At 46.8% G+C, this 16,375-nt stretch overlaps 2 protein-coding genes and 1 long non-coding RNA gene across 21 annotated transcripts; all 3 read left to right on the top strand.

The window, feature by feature from the left end:
- The first annotated feature begins 229 nt into the window (after positions 1–229).
- On the top strand, positions 230–9,074 carry LOC120682205. Of its 17 annotated transcripts, none has more exons than XR_005678307.1 (9): positions 230–839; positions 1,141–1,398; positions 1,603–1,720; positions 2,666–4,580; positions 4,662–7,385; positions 7,492–7,585; positions 8,008–8,082; positions 8,514–8,574; positions 8,835–9,074. It is a non-coding gene; the product is annotated as an uncharacterized LOC120682205 (long non-coding RNA). The 17 variants fall into 17 exon arrangements; XR_005678303.1 differs by having other exon boundaries at positions 8,494–8,574; XR_005678309.1 differs by having other exon boundaries at positions 2,666–2,885; positions 2,962–2,996; positions 4,458–4,580; positions 7,492–8,574; positions 8,835–9,057.
- Positions 9,075–9,307: 233 nt separating this feature from the next.
- LOC120695388 (proline-rich receptor-like protein kinase PERK8) lies at positions 9,308–9,979 on the top strand. Its single transcript, XM_039978655.1, has one exon. It carries the CDS (start codon positions 9,308–9,310, stop codon positions 9,977–9,979), a length of 672 nt encoding a protein of 223 aa, XP_039834589.1.
- Positions 9,980–11,722: 1,743 nt separating this feature from the next.
- On the top strand, positions 11,723–15,594 carry LOC120682192 (fatty acyl-CoA reductase 1-like). 3 transcript variants are annotated; one of them, XM_039963999.1, is made up of 11 exons: positions 11,864–12,157; positions 12,252–12,355; positions 12,555–12,757; positions 12,822–12,922; positions 13,019–13,211; positions 13,325–13,486; positions 13,602–13,683; positions 13,838–14,104; positions 14,188–14,312; positions 14,404–14,591; positions 15,168–15,575. In XM_039963999.1, exons 1-10 carry the CDS (start codon positions 12,079–12,081, stop codon positions 14,570–14,572), a joined length of 1,485 nt encoding a protein of 494 aa, XP_039819933.1. In that variant the 5' UTR covers positions 11,864–12,078; the 3' UTR covers positions 14,573–14,591; positions 15,168–15,575. The 3 variants fall into 3 exon arrangements, 2 of the variants coding, with proteins under 2 accessions (XP_039819922.1, XP_039819933.1); XR_005678280.1 differs by adding an exon at positions 14,987–15,083 and having other exon boundaries at positions 12,079–12,157; positions 12,822–13,211; positions 15,168–15,594; XM_039963988.1 differs by having other exon boundaries at positions 11,723–12,157; positions 12,822–13,211; positions 15,168–15,594.
- The last annotated feature ends 781 nt before the right edge of the window (positions 15,595–16,375 follow it).

The following is a 16,375-nucleotide window of genomic DNA, read 5'->3' as shown; positions in this document are numbered from 1 at the left end:
CTTATGTATGGAATTAACTGAACAAGCCCTAAACATGTTTGAGGGTGTCACAAATCCTCAAACTATTAGTTTACAGATCTTAGTCCCTAAATTCACTAAGTGGTTTACTCAAGTCACAATCTCTTTAATTGATGTTGATCTGCCTACGTGGCGTCCATGTCATCCAAATTTTCCCACTCATCATTTATCATATTGTTGTTGGACACCACACGACAAACCAATAAAAAAATGGTAAAGATTTCATGACAGCAGGCCGTAAATTTATTGGTGGGTACAGCCGGCTTCATCCACCGTTCGCTCGAGATTGGAGGGCACACTAATTCAACTGCACAGCAAGAACCTTATCTTATCCTTTCCCCGGCTCACACCCTTCACCCATCCTCATCCTCATCCGCTCACCCATGTCACCAACCCACCAGCTATCCCGCGTACGGCTCCTGGGGCGGAGGATGGCGGCGGCTTCGGCGGCCTCTAGCGAGGGCACGCATGGCGCCCCCTCCCCCCGGGCGAGCGGTGGCCTCCGCAAGGGCGCACGCAACGCCGCAACGAGGAACCGGCGTGGCGCAAGGGTGCACGCCGGCCCCCCGGCGGCATCGGCCAGGATCCGCACGGCCGCGGTCCCGGCGAAGGCCCGAGCAGAGGCAACCCCTGTGGAGGCCCACTCGGTGGCCTCCAGGACCCACGGCGGTGGCCTCTCCTGCTTAGATGCGCACAGCAGCGGCTTCAGGCAAGGGACCAGCAGCCGCGAGGTGGCACCTGGCGACATCGAGGGCTCGCATGGACCGCGCCGCCTGTGTCGTGCTGCACCAGGGGCACGCTCCTTGGCTCTCTCTCGAGTGGTTGGTATACTATCACTTTTGAGAATTTTGCACTAGTATCACTGGTTAGGCAATAATGTGGTTCCGATTAGGTAATGATATAGTTCTAAAATAGACAAAATAATATACTTCATTAGGAAATAAAAGTTCTTATATACAATAAATTAGTTTTCCCTTCGTATCTTATAGGACATCCTTTTTCAAATTGAGGCAATTTTTTTTTGAATCATATAGAACAAGAGAAATATTAGGCTTAAGATATATAGGCATTAAATTGGGTGACAATGCAATTCTTATTTAATCATAGATACATTTTATGCAGGTACACTAGGAAGGACAGATTTGAATACATATATGCATTGTCAAGCATGGTGAGGCATTTTATGCTATGATGGCTGCATCTCTTCTGGACTGGTCGCTGGATGCATGGCTGTGCTGCCAGCAGGTGCGGCCGTGCGGCGTCCGCTGGCCGGCAAGCAGAAGCAGCGCACGGCGAATGCAGGAAGCCAGAGCAACACTGCAGAGGCTAAAATGAGTTCGATGGGAAAGGAAAATTGCAAGGCTAAGGCCAAAGTGAGAGGTAAAGGACTGAAATTTGCAGTTTTTTTGTATGTCCAATTTATCATCAAATTATTTGGCTTTGTTTTCTTATCTGTTTTGCTAAAACTTAGTGCTGGTTTGTAGATTTGAGTAGCTTTTGGTCTAGTGGCACAAATAAAGCATCATTTGCACCGAGTATCTTAAATGTTAGATCATCTCTTGACATGCAACTTCAAATTTGTAGCGATTCACTGTGACTTCGTATGCTAAAGTGAACTGAACTTGAAAATTCTCAACTGAACGTGAGTGTTTCCACGCTGACACATCAAAGCTTGTTATCCCTAGGAGGGGCAGGATCTTAGGTATGATCTTTTTCATATCGTCATAAGCATTTTAGTACTTTATAATAGGCATTTTTTGTCAAATAGTAGAAGCATTTTCAATATTTTCCCATAGGCAATTACATCAATTACTAGAAGCATTTCAGTACTTTGCAGTAGGCAAATACATTAAATACTAGAAGTATTTTTTCAGAACATTCCAGTATGCAATTATATCAAATTAAACTAGAAAACATTTCCCTTTGCTGAAAATGTACCATCAGCAACAAATACACATCACACAGACTAAGTTATGTGATACATATGATATTCTAGCAATATATAGCACCTCCTCACCTCTCTCTTCCCCAGTATATTCTTGGTCTTTTCCTCAAGTTTTTTTTTACTTAGCAGCCACAGATCGTGACTGTTCATCTTCTTTGCCTAATTTATCGGGGCACCTTGCAGCATTGTGACCCATCAATCCCGCACTTTGTGTTTCCTCTTTGCCTCTACATTCATCCCTCTCGTAAGTCTTTTTTCCTTCTCATGTCCTTTCACTTTCAACCTTGGCAGGCTGCCTACATCTACTGTTATTGTACCAGCACCAGCCAACACACCAGGAATGTTATTAGGCGCACCGCTGTTATCATCATGCAAAACCAGTTTTTTCTTTTTATCATATTTGTATCAAGGGGCAGTACAGTATACCATTACTAGTAACTAGTAGAGGTCAGTGCTAGCATTTTTTTTTGTTACCAGCGGGAAAGGTGCCAAAACACCTGCATTTTCATGCACAACTGGAGCATGACAAGGCAGCGCATAGTGTGCGGGTTCAAATACAATATGCGTGTCATTTGTAGTAACAATAGGCACAATATTAACTCCACAATCAGGGGCATAACAGAGTACTTTGTCCAAGCAATTTAATACAGTTTACCTGTAATGAAATTAACATGCTCCTTTTTTTCAAATTACATTATGCAGCTTATACCGTAAAGGGGAAGCAACTACGAAGGAGCAGCAGATTAGCATCAAGCAGATTAGTTTATGGCCAAGCAACTTTTGTACATACAGTAAAAGTGAGATGGTGGATGTGCTCCAAAAGTTCGCTCAGATCTTTTCTCGCAGGAACCTTAACCCAAGACAATTGCTCCTAGAAAAACATGTTGTAAATTCTTTTTTCTAATCTTTTTGCATCCGTGAGGTTAGTTGTCTTGCCCCTATTCTCACAATATCTTTGTTCATCGCACCTGGCCAAGCAATCTTGCTTCTTGTCGCAGGCATCATGTCAGGCGGCAGCAGGTCCGGGAATCTGGTATTTTTTTACATTTTTGTTCCCCTTGTCAAGAGGCAATGGTGGAGGCTTCCGGGCAAATTAGCAAGGGGAACGGGGGACGTAGGGAAGGTGGGCTTGGGGAGGCTAGACTCGCCTTTTTGAGCCACAGGAGGCGCGGCCGTATGGAAAGCTATTTTTTTTGATACAGACATACCTGTATTTGTATTAAGAGATAAAGAGAACATACACAGACACGACCAGGTACAGGTAGCTGCTAGAAGGATTCCGAGGACACAGCTGTCCCAGCCACACTTCACAGAAGACCCCAACAAAACAAAAAATTACAAAGAGGCCCCAGGGGACTACTGAGCTTGCTGCCACCGACGAGCACCACCAAGCAGCATCACCGAGGCGGACGCCAACGGCGGAGCAGACCGAAGAACCGCATACCAGGATCTGGAGGAGAACCATCTCGCCTTGGCTTCGACACGAGCCGCAAAGGAGACCCGTCCCAGAGAACGGAAAGGCATCGCCTGTATACCATCGGCCGGGGACACACCCCGCTCTCCCCAGATCCGGGACCAAGGTTCGCCATCGGAGACCGACGAAGAAGAAACCAAGGTCCCCAGACCGGCTCACCACAGAACCCGCAGCTGGCCCTTCACCTTCAGAAAAGAGAGTCGCCTCCGCCGCTGCAACCGGAGGAAGTAGCACCGGCAAGCAACGGGAAGCCCCTGTACACTCCCTCCCAAGACCCAAAGCACTGGATCTAGAGAAGCAAACCCTCACATACCTCACGGAAGCACCGGGGTCAGCACCACCGCAGCGGGGAAGAGGAAGGAGGGACTTATTCCAAAACGACGACGCCGCACCCGCCTTGTCGCCGCCGCCAGGACACGAAACCCTAGAAAAACTAGGACCTAAACTACCAGCCAACGGGGAACCAACAGTCTTCCCCACCTCGCGAAGCCTGGATGGCCATTGGAGGCGAAGAAGACCGTCGGCGCCGCCGGCGGAGACGAAAGAGACCGACTTCTCCCTTTTTTCGCCTCTCTGCACTGTGGAGAAGAGTTCGAGAAGTTGCTGCAGAGCGTACGGAAAGCTATTTTAGAGCCACAGGAGGCGCGGCCGTACGGAAAGCTATTTTATGGCCGGCCGTAGGTTAGCTGGGTCAAAAAAAATTACACTATGACCAAATTGTCACCCCTAACATCTTTGTCTCTCTCACGACAATAAGGATGACGGCTCCATGTCGATGAAAAAGGTTGGGAGTGGAGGGAGGGAGGGAGATAGGCAAATATACAATAATTACTGATATTTGGATGCAATTAACAAGTTTAGGGTTTAGGAGACCTAGATATGCAAATTAATTGTTCAGAGACCAAGATGACATCGGTGTACAAGTTTGAAAACTGCCGGTGCACTTTACTCTTAAATATAACTTAGGTATTGAACTTTGTGGTTATTTCTCACAAAGTGTGTCATTATTTCTGGTTGCAGGATATGGAATGTTGTGGGTTATCAACCACTGATGACCAGGACAGATACAACCATCTCAAGAGAGTACAGTTTCACATCGGCCATTGCAGAAGTGTTACGGTCAGGCACATTCTTCAAGAGAAGGTAAGGTAGAGGTAGCTCCAAGAAGGATACTACAAACTCTTATAGTCAAGAGCTGTTCCCATTTTCTACCTTCTCTTGCAGGTTTGATGACTCCAACATGCAAAGGCTTATCGCGATGATGAACGGAGAGACACAGAATTGATCCCCTGTGATACCAAGTTTATCAATTGGGAGAAGTACCTCATGTCCACATCCCTAGTGTCATGGATTGTGAATCAAGGGAAGCAACAAAAGGCTAGGCTTTAGATTTGTTTGCATACAAGCTATTTTTTTATAAGAGTTCGTATGCAAGCTAGGAAGGTCAGTCGCATAGAACCTTTGGAAATCGGAATGATTAAAGACCACTGCCCTTTGCTCCTCGGCCCACACCCGCCGTGAAAAAGCGGACGCGTGTTGCTCCGCGCGCTCTAGCTATTTTGCAAAAATACTCTCTGCTTTTTTTAAGAATCACAACTCAATACAACACGTCCAAATCGAATAGGAACCGTGTTCTTATATTTTCATCTAGATCCTTGTATTAAATTTTAATTCAACACAAAGAAGAAAAAACTCGATGATGCTGTTATTTTTAAAAAATTCTCCCGCAAGCCACTTTTGAAAAAAAAATCCCCCTCCCGCAACCCCAAACCCTGCTTCTCTCCCTACCTCCCCGCGGGATATTTAACTTTTTGCCATGATTACCAATGACACCTCTTCAAATACCAGTTTTAGAATGGGACCTTTATTTTTGCCATTGGTGAGAGAAGGTTGTACTATCTTTTGCCATTTTTGATGACATGGCATGACACGTCCGCACGCCAGCGTGGATGGACGATGTCAAAAGACCATCTTAACACCGGGTCGTCTTCTTCCTCTCGCTAAGCACAACCTGATCCCTCTGCTCTTGTTCCAAGTACAGCAGTAGCAGGCTAGCAGCTTGCTTCTTCCCCACCGCTTCTTTTCTTCTCCACATCACCAGCCATCCTACTCTCCTCTCCACAACAAAGAAGTCAACATGGCCTCCGGCCCTCCAGCAATCCAGCTCCTGCGCCACCTGCCCACCACACTCAATGGTCAATGCGGATAGAGCAGCAGAGGTTTATCAGAACTGGCCCTACTGGAGCATGCCACGGCCGGAGCAGCCGGTGCCGGGTAGTCGACGCGATCATATGATTTTTTTCATTCATTTTTTTTGCTTCATTGGAGATCTAAACTATCACGATGGATGAGGACGAGCACTTTTTCCTCCCTCTCTGGCCGCAGGCTAGGACGGGCACTTTTTTTGCCGGAGCAAACGAGCGAGGCACTAAGCTCTAGTGCTCTACACACATCTGCTACTCTCCGTCCGCCGGGGCTCGCCCATGCCTCACTCCCAGTCCCAGGCTGCCTGGGTACGAGCTCGCTCGCGGTCGTGATCGTGCCGAGGTTGTTGCGGTGGCAAGCGGAGCTCACCCGCGCGGCTGCCGTCACGCTCGTCTGCGCCAGCTCCACGCCGATACGCTGCGCGCTTCAGCTTCTGTTCCACCACCATCACCACGCCATGACCGGCCATAGTCATAAGCCCGCAATTGTTCCAAGACCATCGTTTCCTCCTCCGCGGGGGGGCTGCGCTAGATGAGGGACAGGCTCGCTGGCCTACTAGACCAGAAGGGTGGTAGGACCGCAGGAGCAAATGAGCAGCCATTGTGTTGGGAGGGCAGAGAGAAGGGATGGCGGGGGAAGGGAGAAGGTAGGGGTTAAGATGGTGTTTTGACATGGTCCATCCATGCTGGCGCGCGGATGTGTCGTACCATGTTATGTTATTGAAATTTCAGAAATATAGGTGTCATTCTAGAACTGGCATTCGAAGATGTGCGATCAGCAACTATGGCCGCCCTCGCCTGCTCCCCGCCGCCTCCCCGCCGCTGTCTCCCCTCCCCTTATCCCTATCCACCTGCCTCTGTTGTCCCTCCACGTTGCCGCTCCTCCTGCTCTCCACCGTTGCCGCCCGCTCCTACGGGCGCAACTCGGAGGGAGGGGCCCACCGCTCGGCTCACCGGGGCTGCTGCTGCCGTCGCTCCTGTCGTTCACGGCGCGCAACAACTCCTTCTCCGGGCCGGTGCATGCCGCGGCGCTGGCCGCGCTCCCCGCCCTGCGGGTGCTGGAGCTCATAGGCAACATGGTCTGCCCTGCGGGTGCTGGAGCTCATAAGCAACATGGTGTCCGGCGCGGTCTTCGGCGCAGCAGCAGCTGTGCCTGGGGTCCAACCGGCTCGACGCGGTCGAGGAGGCGCCCGTCTGCGTGCGCGGTGCGGCGGGCGGAGGGGCTGCCGCTGCCGCCCACGCCCGCTGCGGAGTCGGCCTTGCCGGAGCGGGAGGCGGCGGGCGCCGCGCCCCGAGGACCGTCGCGGCGGAGGTGAAGTGGGAGGGGCCCAGGGCGTCGGCGCTGGGTTCGCTATGGCGCGCCGCGGTTAGGCGCAACTGGAGGCCGCAGTCAGCCAGCGCTGCACGCCCCGCCGGCTCGCTGCGGCCCCGCGCGTCTTGCCTCGCCGGCCATGGCGACCGCAGTGCGCGTCATCGCCGCTCCTCCCGTCCTTTTCCTCTATCCGCGCCCCGCTGCAGTGTGGCGACGTCGGGTCCGTCCGCTGCATGGCGTGGCGGCCGGACTCCTACTTGCCGCTGCGGTCGGGGCAGGGCAGTGACCGAGTGCCGACGGAGATGGCGCCGCTGTTCCCCTGGTGCGACTACAAGCAGTGCTCATCGTCGTGGACAAGCCCGATGGCGATAGCGCTACCAAGCAGCAGATGATCGATTGCTACATCCAAACCGTGGCCCAGGTCGTGGGGAGGTAATTGTCACTCCTATGATTCTATCAAATGTCTACATAGGCTTGGGATTTGGATTCTTCGGGGAACATGAGTTAATCTTGGATAATTTGCTGTCTGGTGCTGCAGTGAGGAGGCGGCCAAGCAAAGGATATATATTGTCGTGCGAGCGATGTTTCGGATTCGGATGAGATTGATGAGGAAACATCCGACAAGCTCGAAGGTAATTGTTTGCTCCCTTGCTCAAGGCATGCGTTGTGATAGCATCTTTGTGCTAAACAGCTCGGTAGTTGCTTAGCGTGATAACATGGAAAATTAAGATTTCTGTTTGCGAAGAAGGCTAAGTTGTAATTACATCAGTAGTCTGTGCCACATCGCATTGTCGGATCTTAGGCACTATTCTATTGTGTTCATTGGTTTATAACAGGAAAAATGATGTGTTGATATCTAGAAACATACTATGCGTAGGTGTGGTTCTATAAAAGCATTTGAGATATAAATGTGTTGAAATTTCAGTATCCTACTTACATGTAGTGATATGTTGTTCTTTGCCCATGCTGGTATGTTCCTTATTTACAGTTCTTTGTGTAACATTGTGCAACATGTCTTGACTCTACATACAAACTTTTTTTGATCCTTTTTTAGTACCATCAGACTGCTCCAGCCACACTTGCAAAGTCAACACCAACCCAAGATGATACTAACACATGCTGGCAACATGTAAAGTTTATTCTCAGATTCATTCTGTTGTTCTTTGCCTGTGCTGGTAGAAGTTCCATAATTTCAGCAGACAAAGTTGTAATGCTATTGGAGGGAGTTGATTTTAGGTAACCACGCACTTCATAACTTATAGGTTTTAGTGCTGTTGTCTCATAGTATCTGAGAAGGCTGTGACAAGTGTTTCAACTATTCTAAAATGAGCTACATCTATGTTGGTTAGCTCTCTGTATCTCCAACTTCACATCGGCACACAGTAACCTGTTAAAGGAGGATTTTTAAATATTTTTCGAAAGAAGAAAGTTAAGAAGTAGGTTTTAGAATTCTAAGATGTTGTCAACTGCATTTGTACCCTATTATTTTATTCCTCATATTATCATTTTCAGCAATTATTACTATTCATTCTAATGCTAGAATTGGCTTGGCAAGTGAAGATTTGAAGAACACAATAGAGAAGACATTGGGGGGTGCTGGAGTGGCCCTTTCATCCCCAAGGTATTTGTGATTCCTGCTGTGATTTTTGGATTATCGGCTTTCTCAGTTCACTTCTAAAGCAATATTTTTAGTTTTCAGGTGAACACCACTATGCTATTGTACTATATATTATTTTACTGGCAAATTATGTTACAGCTATCTTTATAACCCATAAATAGATATGTATTTCAGTGTTGTATTCTCATGTTGACTATTTTAATATTATAGTAAGAGTTGTCATCTTGAATACCTAAATAATTGGCTTACTTTAATTTATGCAGCTTCTTCTAGGGATGACGGTTTTCCTTGCATACAAGGCCGCAGCTTCGGTACAAGCTAAGTCTACAGAGGCAACAAGGATCGCTGATTGATACTCAGGAAAGGATATTGACATCGCGAGTATATGTAAATTAAATGTATATTCTATGGGTGATAATTTGTTGGGAAAAAGTGTTTCTGCCCCTACTTCAAGGCTTAATTGTGATTTTACCCCTCCTTTTTAAATTTTGTGATTTTGCCCAGGCCATTTTGAAAAGAAGCAGCCGTTTACCCCTACTATCCAACACAGTTTGCTTTGCTGGGATTAAATGGAAGAAAAAAAATTGAAAAAGAAAAAATGCCTAAAGGAAAAGACAATAATACTTCTGATCTTATTATCTCCCTGCACCATGGATCTCAGAAAATATCGCCTGCCCACATCCCTACCCGATACGTCAGTAGGGTTTGAGGGCGGTGGCTGCACCCGGCAGCGGCGATGACCGGCGGCCCTCTCGCCGTCGCGCATCTCCGCGCCCCCACCCTCCGGCGGCGGCAGCAGGCGCGCGCCTGCCCGACGTTGGCGGCGGCACCCGGTGCCTGCTGGCTGCCTCACTTCCCCGTCAAGAACGTGCCGCTGCTCCTGCCGCCGCCTGTGCCGCCTCTGACGCCCCACTCCACCCGAGCACGCCGCGCCCCGACGCCCACAACGCGATGCACACTCGCCCCCAACCCTGCCGCATGCGTGCCTCCGGCCGCGCCGGCCAGCTGCCCGCCCTACACAGCCTCCCTAACCCCTCCTCCCTCTCAAGGCAGCCCGACCTTCCTGCTCGCGCCCGCGCACCTCCGTCGCCTGCCATTGACGCCGGCGAGCAGCCCCTACACGTCGCGCCCCCTCCTCCAACCTCCCTCCACCCTGGCCGACCACCGGAACCGACTCCCCACCTTCCACTCGACCTTCCCAAAGCCGTATCCCCACTACTCCGGGGACTCCCCTCGCTGGAACGCCCTCGCCGCCGCTGCGCCGGAGTGCTGCTCCGTCGAGCTCCCCTCTTCGGCCATCCCCGACCCCAAACCGACCCATCAAGAAGTAGCTTGCAACCCCCTTGTGCTCCTCCACCCCTCCCCAACCGTCGGGGAGCCTCGCTGTCGCCGGAATCCGGCTGTCTAGGAGCTCCCCCGTGAGCCATGGCGTCAGGGACCCGATTGTAATCTATATTTTCAACTCAGGGTATGTTGCACAAAAGTTCAGGGACTTAATAGACCAGGGGTAACGTTGTCCATTTATCCAAAACTTAACACCGTTAGAGGGACTTAACAGATCAGGGGTAAAGTCTGTCTTCATTTTGAAATCACAGGGGTAAAATCACAAAGTTAAAAAAAATGAGAGCAAAATCACCATTTCGCTGCAAACTAGGGGTAGAAATGCTTTTGAACCAGTTATTGCTGACTTCTTCATGTGAGCACAATGGATCTACTACAGTAACATGCATCTATGTGTTCGCTTTAAAGTACTGGCTGGAGGCGTATGCTTTTAAACCATTTGTATTCCATAACTCTTATGATCACTGTAGGTTGTTGTGTGCTCATTTCTATATTAGCTAAGGTCACGATATGGTGCGAAAGCGCGCCGAATGTTCTGGTCTGATAGAAAACTACCATTTGAAAGTTTTGCCGTAGTGTATAAAATTTAGCACGGTACATTTTTTGAGAAAGGGACTAGATTTTTCATTAGAATAGGACCCCTTTTACAACTGAGACTTTAATATAAAATAAAATTACATTGAAGCACGTCACTAAATCCCTATTCTTTTATTTTCCTTGCATTTGGCGAAGTCCACTGCTTCAGAAAACTCCATCGTCATGAAACTTTAATCACAATTTTTTACTAATAGAAGACTCCACATTCGTGGAGACCGCAAAAAAAAAACGCAGAATGCTCTACCAAAAGACTCCACAATCATACAAAGAGGTGCAAAATGCTCAACGTAGGGAGTGGCCATATCTTCCGAATTTCACCACGGTACATTGTTAATTTGCAGAATCACCGTAGTCTCTCAAGCATTGGATTAGAAACAAAAAGAGGCTTTGGGCAGATGTAGAGTGTATTTTAGGATCCACGTGTCCTTGTTTCATACTGTTCCAATAAAACCGGGCGGTGCTACTACAATTTCAATCAGTTACGTACTTTTTTTTGACGTAGCTTGTTAGTCTAATTACATGAGAATGTTAGCAAGCGTGTGAATATAATTGTATTCAAATTATGAATTAAACGAGAACTTACACCTTATGAAAAAATGATGAATGTTTAATGTTTCTCTTACAATCTTATAATTAAATTGCTTATCTAAAAGTTCAATATAGATTTAGAAGCGGTAGGCTTGTAGGAACTTTTGACAACACATAGCATGTGCTAAAATCATAAGAACTGAACCACATATATTTTTGAGGGAAACTGAACCACATATTCTTGACCCATCCTAATAGATTGTGTAATTTACAACGATTTTTTGTCAGCAGTTCAATTGCTAGTAAATTTTGGAAAGTGATGAAAAAAACGAACACACACGTATACAACTATACAAACTCATGGCCGTATACTTTTTTTAAAAGAAATTTTAATATTTAATATTGGATTCGCATGCCTTACTACTTTTGACATTCAATTCGCAAACCTTTTGAAATATCACTGTCTGCCCGTGAATGTCGGGGAATTTCTTCTACTTACTACTTTTGACATTCAATTCACAAATCTTTTGAAATATCACCGTCTGCCCGTGAATGTCGGGGAATTTATTCTACTTTTCTTGATTTCGATATTTTCTTCATCATTTTCATTTTACGGCGCATGTGAACTGACCGTTCTACCCTTCACCTTTTTCCATTCACATACTCGGTCTCTCGTCTCTCCCCTGCCTCTCTCGCTCTCTTCCCGTTGCCGCCGCCAGAAGCCCCGCCGTAGTGTCACTGCACGCGGGCCCGGGCGCCCGTCAGGCCCACGCGTCGGTCACCGAGGATCTCAATCGTCCGCGGCCCCTCCGCACCAGCCGCCGTCAGGGATGACCTGGGCGCCTCCGGTCAGTTTGTCCCCTCCCTCGCCGCCTCCGGCCAGCAATCCCATCCCATCGAATCGACGAGCGAGCACTGGGCAACCAAGGAAGCAGCATCAGCTAGTAAGCAGCGGGGAACAGTAATAGCAGCTAGTAGGCTAAGGAGGCGGAGACCGGGAAGGGGTCTTGCGCCACCGGCTAGCTGGAGGTTGGAGCTGCCATGGAGCACGACGGGGTCACGGAGCGTCTCCTCAACAGGACTGTGCTCATCACGGGCGCCACGGGGTTCATAGCGAAACGTAGGGGCAAATTAAATCTTGACGCTTAATTTTGTTTCTGAGGTATTATTAAACAGATCAAATCTGGATTCTTTTCTTGGATGATGCGCTGCAGTTCTTGTGGAGAAGATCCTGCGGCTGCAGCCTCGGGTGAAGAGGCTGTACCTCCTGGTGCGCGCAGGTGATCAGGTCTCCGCGGAAAAGCGAGTCGAGTCCGAGGTATTTTGCTACTCCGCATCGCACCCTGTGAACTTGTGGAGTGTGAACAATCTTCATTTGGAGATATGTAATCTACTTCGTTGCTTTTTTTCCCAAAGAAAGCATCGAGTTAGCTGAGTAACTGAGAAATTTTGTTTAGTTCTGAACTAGTTCACCTCCGTTTCCTTAATTCCTTCTTCGTTGTTGCGTACCATGTCAGATTCTGCAACTTCAGATATTTGAATCTTTGCAAGAGAAGTACGAAACAAATTTCAGTTCATGGTTCTGGGCCAAGGTTTCCCCTGTGGTGGGAGACGTCTCACTCAAGAATTTGGGTATAGGAAACGCTGATCTTGCTGAAGATATGGTGAAAGAAACGAATATCATCATCCATATGGCAGCGACAGTTAACTTCAGAGAAAGGTAAACACAGGTTAGCCCGTAGTTTTATTTCCTCTCACATTGCTTTCGCTAATCATAAATGCAGATATGACACAGCTTTGGCGATAAACACCATGGGTGTGAAGCATGTCATCGAATTTGCGTCAAGATGCGCAAAGCTAGAGCTTGTTCTTCTTGCGTCAACTGGTGAGATGAGACCTGAAGTTGTGGCAGCTTATTTCTTTCCAATGAAAAGGATTTCTTGTCAAATAACAAGACTCTTTGACTGTTTCCAAATTTCAGCAATTGTCAATCTGGACAAAGCAGGGATCATGCTAGAGAAGCCACTTCACCAGTACAGGAGCAATGATGGCCGATTAGATTTAGACATTTCAGAAGAAACAGCATTTGCAGAGGCGAAGCTGAAGGAGCTAGTTTGCAGCAATGCTTCAGAAGATACTATAAGACGTACCATGAAGAAGATTGGCACACAAAGGTTTCACATCTGCATTTTGATTCATCACACAATTCACTTTAAGAGCTTGAATTTCGTGCATGATAGATTATCAGGAATGGTGTACCAAAAATTTCTACATGATGGCTAAACAGGGCTCTGAAATTTGGATGGCCAAATGCATATGTGTTTACGAAGGCAATGGGTGAGATGCTAGCCTATGAACATAGATCACGGCTCCCAATTGTCATAATCCGCCCAACAGCCACAATAAGCACGTGGAAGGAACCTTTTCCTGGATGGATCGAAGGAGTCAAGTAAGTTCCATTTGTATCCTGAACCATTTACTCTCACTTAATTGCTTCAAATATAGCTTCTATCATGTCATCATGTGCAACTCACTTTGATGTACTCTCTGTTAAATCGGAGCAGCACTATCGACACATGGGTGACTAACTGTGGCAAGGGGCATATGAAGTTTTTGGTTGGAGATGTCGCAACCGCCATAGACATTGTAGGGTACATTCTTCTTGTATTGAGCATAAAAACTGAATTTTAAAAGGAACTTCGGATTTGGTGGAGTCTACTACCATGATTTGTCTTCTTCATGAGTGTAAATCATTACAGACGAGCACAGTGTTCTGATATTTTTTGCATGTGCCTTGAAGGTACCTGCAGACATCGTGGTCAATGCAATGCTTTGCATTGTCAGTTGCCACCCACAAGGACCATCGGACATGATCTACCATATTGGTTCTTCAATGCGTAATCCGCTCAAGATCAGTGAGCTTATACATCTAATATGCAGGTACTTCTCAGAGAAACCATACATCAATGCAGAAGGAGATTTAGTCAAGGTGAAGCAGCCGAATGTGCAATCAGCAATGTCTAGCTTCTACGAGCTCATGGACATACACTACAAGGTTCCTCTGCAGGTTGGTTTTGACTAAATCTGGTTTCGGCACTGATTTTGTGGCTGTTTTCTCAAAGTAGGTAACATTATTATTTTTGGGTGAAGAATATGTTACGCAGTGGGTTATCTACCGCCATCGACCACGACAGATACAACCAGCTCAAGAGAGAGTACAATGTAACAGTGGCTGTTGCAGAGGCATACTGGCCAGTGACATTGTTCAAAGGGAGGTAAAATAGACGTACACCCAAGAAGAAAATTTAAACCATTGCTTCATCAAGAGTTTTTCCCCATTTTGTACCCCTTGTGTTGCCCTTGCAGGTTTGATGACTCCAACATGCAGAGGCTTATTGCGATGATGAATGAAAGAGACAGAGAGCTGATCCCCTGTGATGCCAAGTTCATCAATTGGGAGAAGTACCTTATGGAAACTCACATCCCCGGTGTCATGGACTATGAATCCAGGGAAGCCGCAAGGGCTAGGCTTTAGAAGACTACAGATTCAGAAGGTCAGTGTCAAAGATCTAAAGCTTCTCTAAAAGTCCACAGAATTTCCATTTGATACTAATCATGTCTAGTGTGAAAAATTCACCATGCTAGAACTCCATTTCTCAGGAATCCACTGTATTGGTGTGCAAAAGTTACTATGGTACAATAATTCTGGGTAGCCTTTTGAACCGTTGGATTGGATAACACAGAAGCTGAGGATGCACAATGTAATAACTGAGAACGTTATATCATGCAAATCCTAACCTATAACCACTAATACCATGGCTATTCTTAATGCTGGTACCAATACTCAATCATTCAGAGTAGATACTAATCAATTGGATCAGGTTTAAGCCAGCACCCTAACCAAAGTGGCGGACACTCCATTCTAATAGTTTAATCATCTTGCATACAGATTTTTCGATGCAAGACATGATCCAGTCTTGAGTATAAACCACATAGCAGGGATTCACAGGTCGACGTGGGATTAAGACTAGTCGGTCGAACAGAGTGTATGGCAAATGTAGTACTATACTACATGCACAATCCTCACCATGGTATTATATCATTTATTAATGTGTGCGATCACTTTACAGATAAGCATCACTGTTGATGGAAACTAAAGTATATTCAAGGCATGCCACAAAGCATCTCCCGTGTGATCAATGATTACGGGAGATGATATTCCGGAAGATCCTCCATGGCATATTGAAAGGAGAAAGACCAAAATGGTACAGCAGGGGGTGACTACTTAAATACTCGAATCCGTTATTCATGGACAATGCCGCTGTATAAAAGCTCCCTCGTTTCTGTACGCGTGCATGAAGAGGTGTTGGATGGAAGCTGGCATTGATCAAGCTCGCACATGGCATGCACTCTGCGAAAAGTTTGATTGTGTTGATGAGTTGTGTTGGTTGATCTCTTGGACCAGATGAATGAATACTCCATATGTGTAACACCCCAGGTGTTTATCACCATAACTACAAAGTTAATTCCATGGTTAATATGGTTGTTAGCACTAAATCTGCCTGAACAAAACCACCAAAGAAATTCTTGATAGCAATTCAACCTAGGAAATGAGAAAATCTCTTTTGAAAAGATTTCTAAATAAAGGTTCGCGTCATTTCTGAAATCAAATAATAATATTAAAAGGTAGGAATAGGGAAAGAAGAATGTTTAGCTAAAAATATAGTTGGGGGTGCCAAATGACTCAGCTTTGATGTTTGAACAAATTTTTAAAACAAATCAAGTCGACTCGATCGCAATTTATCTCTGGGAATCAATGTGAACCCGGAAATTCCGGGTATGAATCCGGAAATTCCGGATTTACCTGGATACTCCGGGTATTCTTCCGGATAGTCTGGACCTGAAGTACTATATCACGTGTTTTAGGTCTGGTGACTGTTCCCAAACGTTATTCACTGTTTTCTCTCCCTTCCTCACTCCCTCACGAGCCTTCCCCGTGCTCTCTCCCTTCCCAAGCCCTAAACACCAAATCCACCATCCCAAATCCATCCCAAGGCCTAAGGGAGCTCCAATCGGAGTGGGGGACCCTCTCCTCCAAGTATTCCACCTTGGGGTGGTTTCATTTTCGAGTATTCTTGCAAGAGAAGCTTACTCAAGGTACCAAAAGCTAGGGCTAAATGGATTGATCGTTCTAGGATGTTTTAAGCAATTTCTTTCAGGTCAATCATCTTCTTATGAATCACTCTACTTGGGTCTAGGAGGGTTTCGATTTTTGTGGGGTGGTTTAGTCTTAATCAAAATTTCAGTTTTTGGGGCGAAAATGGTAGGGAACCCGGAG

This window comes from Panicum virgatum, chromosome 2K (assembly GCF_016808335.1).
Source record: "Panicum virgatum strain AP13 chromosome 2K, P.virgatum_v5, whole genome shotgun sequence".
In the NCBI taxonomy this organism is placed as follows: Eukaryota; Viridiplantae; Streptophyta; class Magnoliopsida; order Poales; family Poaceae; genus Panicum; species Panicum virgatum.
Note: the sequence above shows the minus strand (reverse complement) of the source record. Positions and strands in the feature narration are given on the sequence as shown.

What these genes read in the sequence shown, in the direction of transcription:
- LOC120682192 (XM_039963988.1), top strand. Translation starts at nt 12,079, where the DNA reads ATGGAGCACGACGGGGTCACGGAGCGTCTCCTCAACAGGACTGTGCTC. An exon ending in AAAAGCGAGTCGAGTCCGAG is followed by an intron (nt 12,356 to 12,554) that starts GTATTTTGCTAC and finishes GTACCATGTCAG; the next exon opens with ATTCTGCAACTTCAGATATT. An exon ending in AAGAAGATTGGCACACAAAG is followed by an intron (nt 13,212 to 13,324) that starts GTTTCACATCTG and finishes ATGGCTAAACAG; the next exon opens with GGCTCTGAAATTTGGATGGC.
- LOC120695388 (XM_039978655.1), top strand. Translation starts at nt 9,308, where the DNA reads ATGACCGGCGGCCCTCTCGCCGTCGCGCATCTCCGCGCCCCCACCCTC.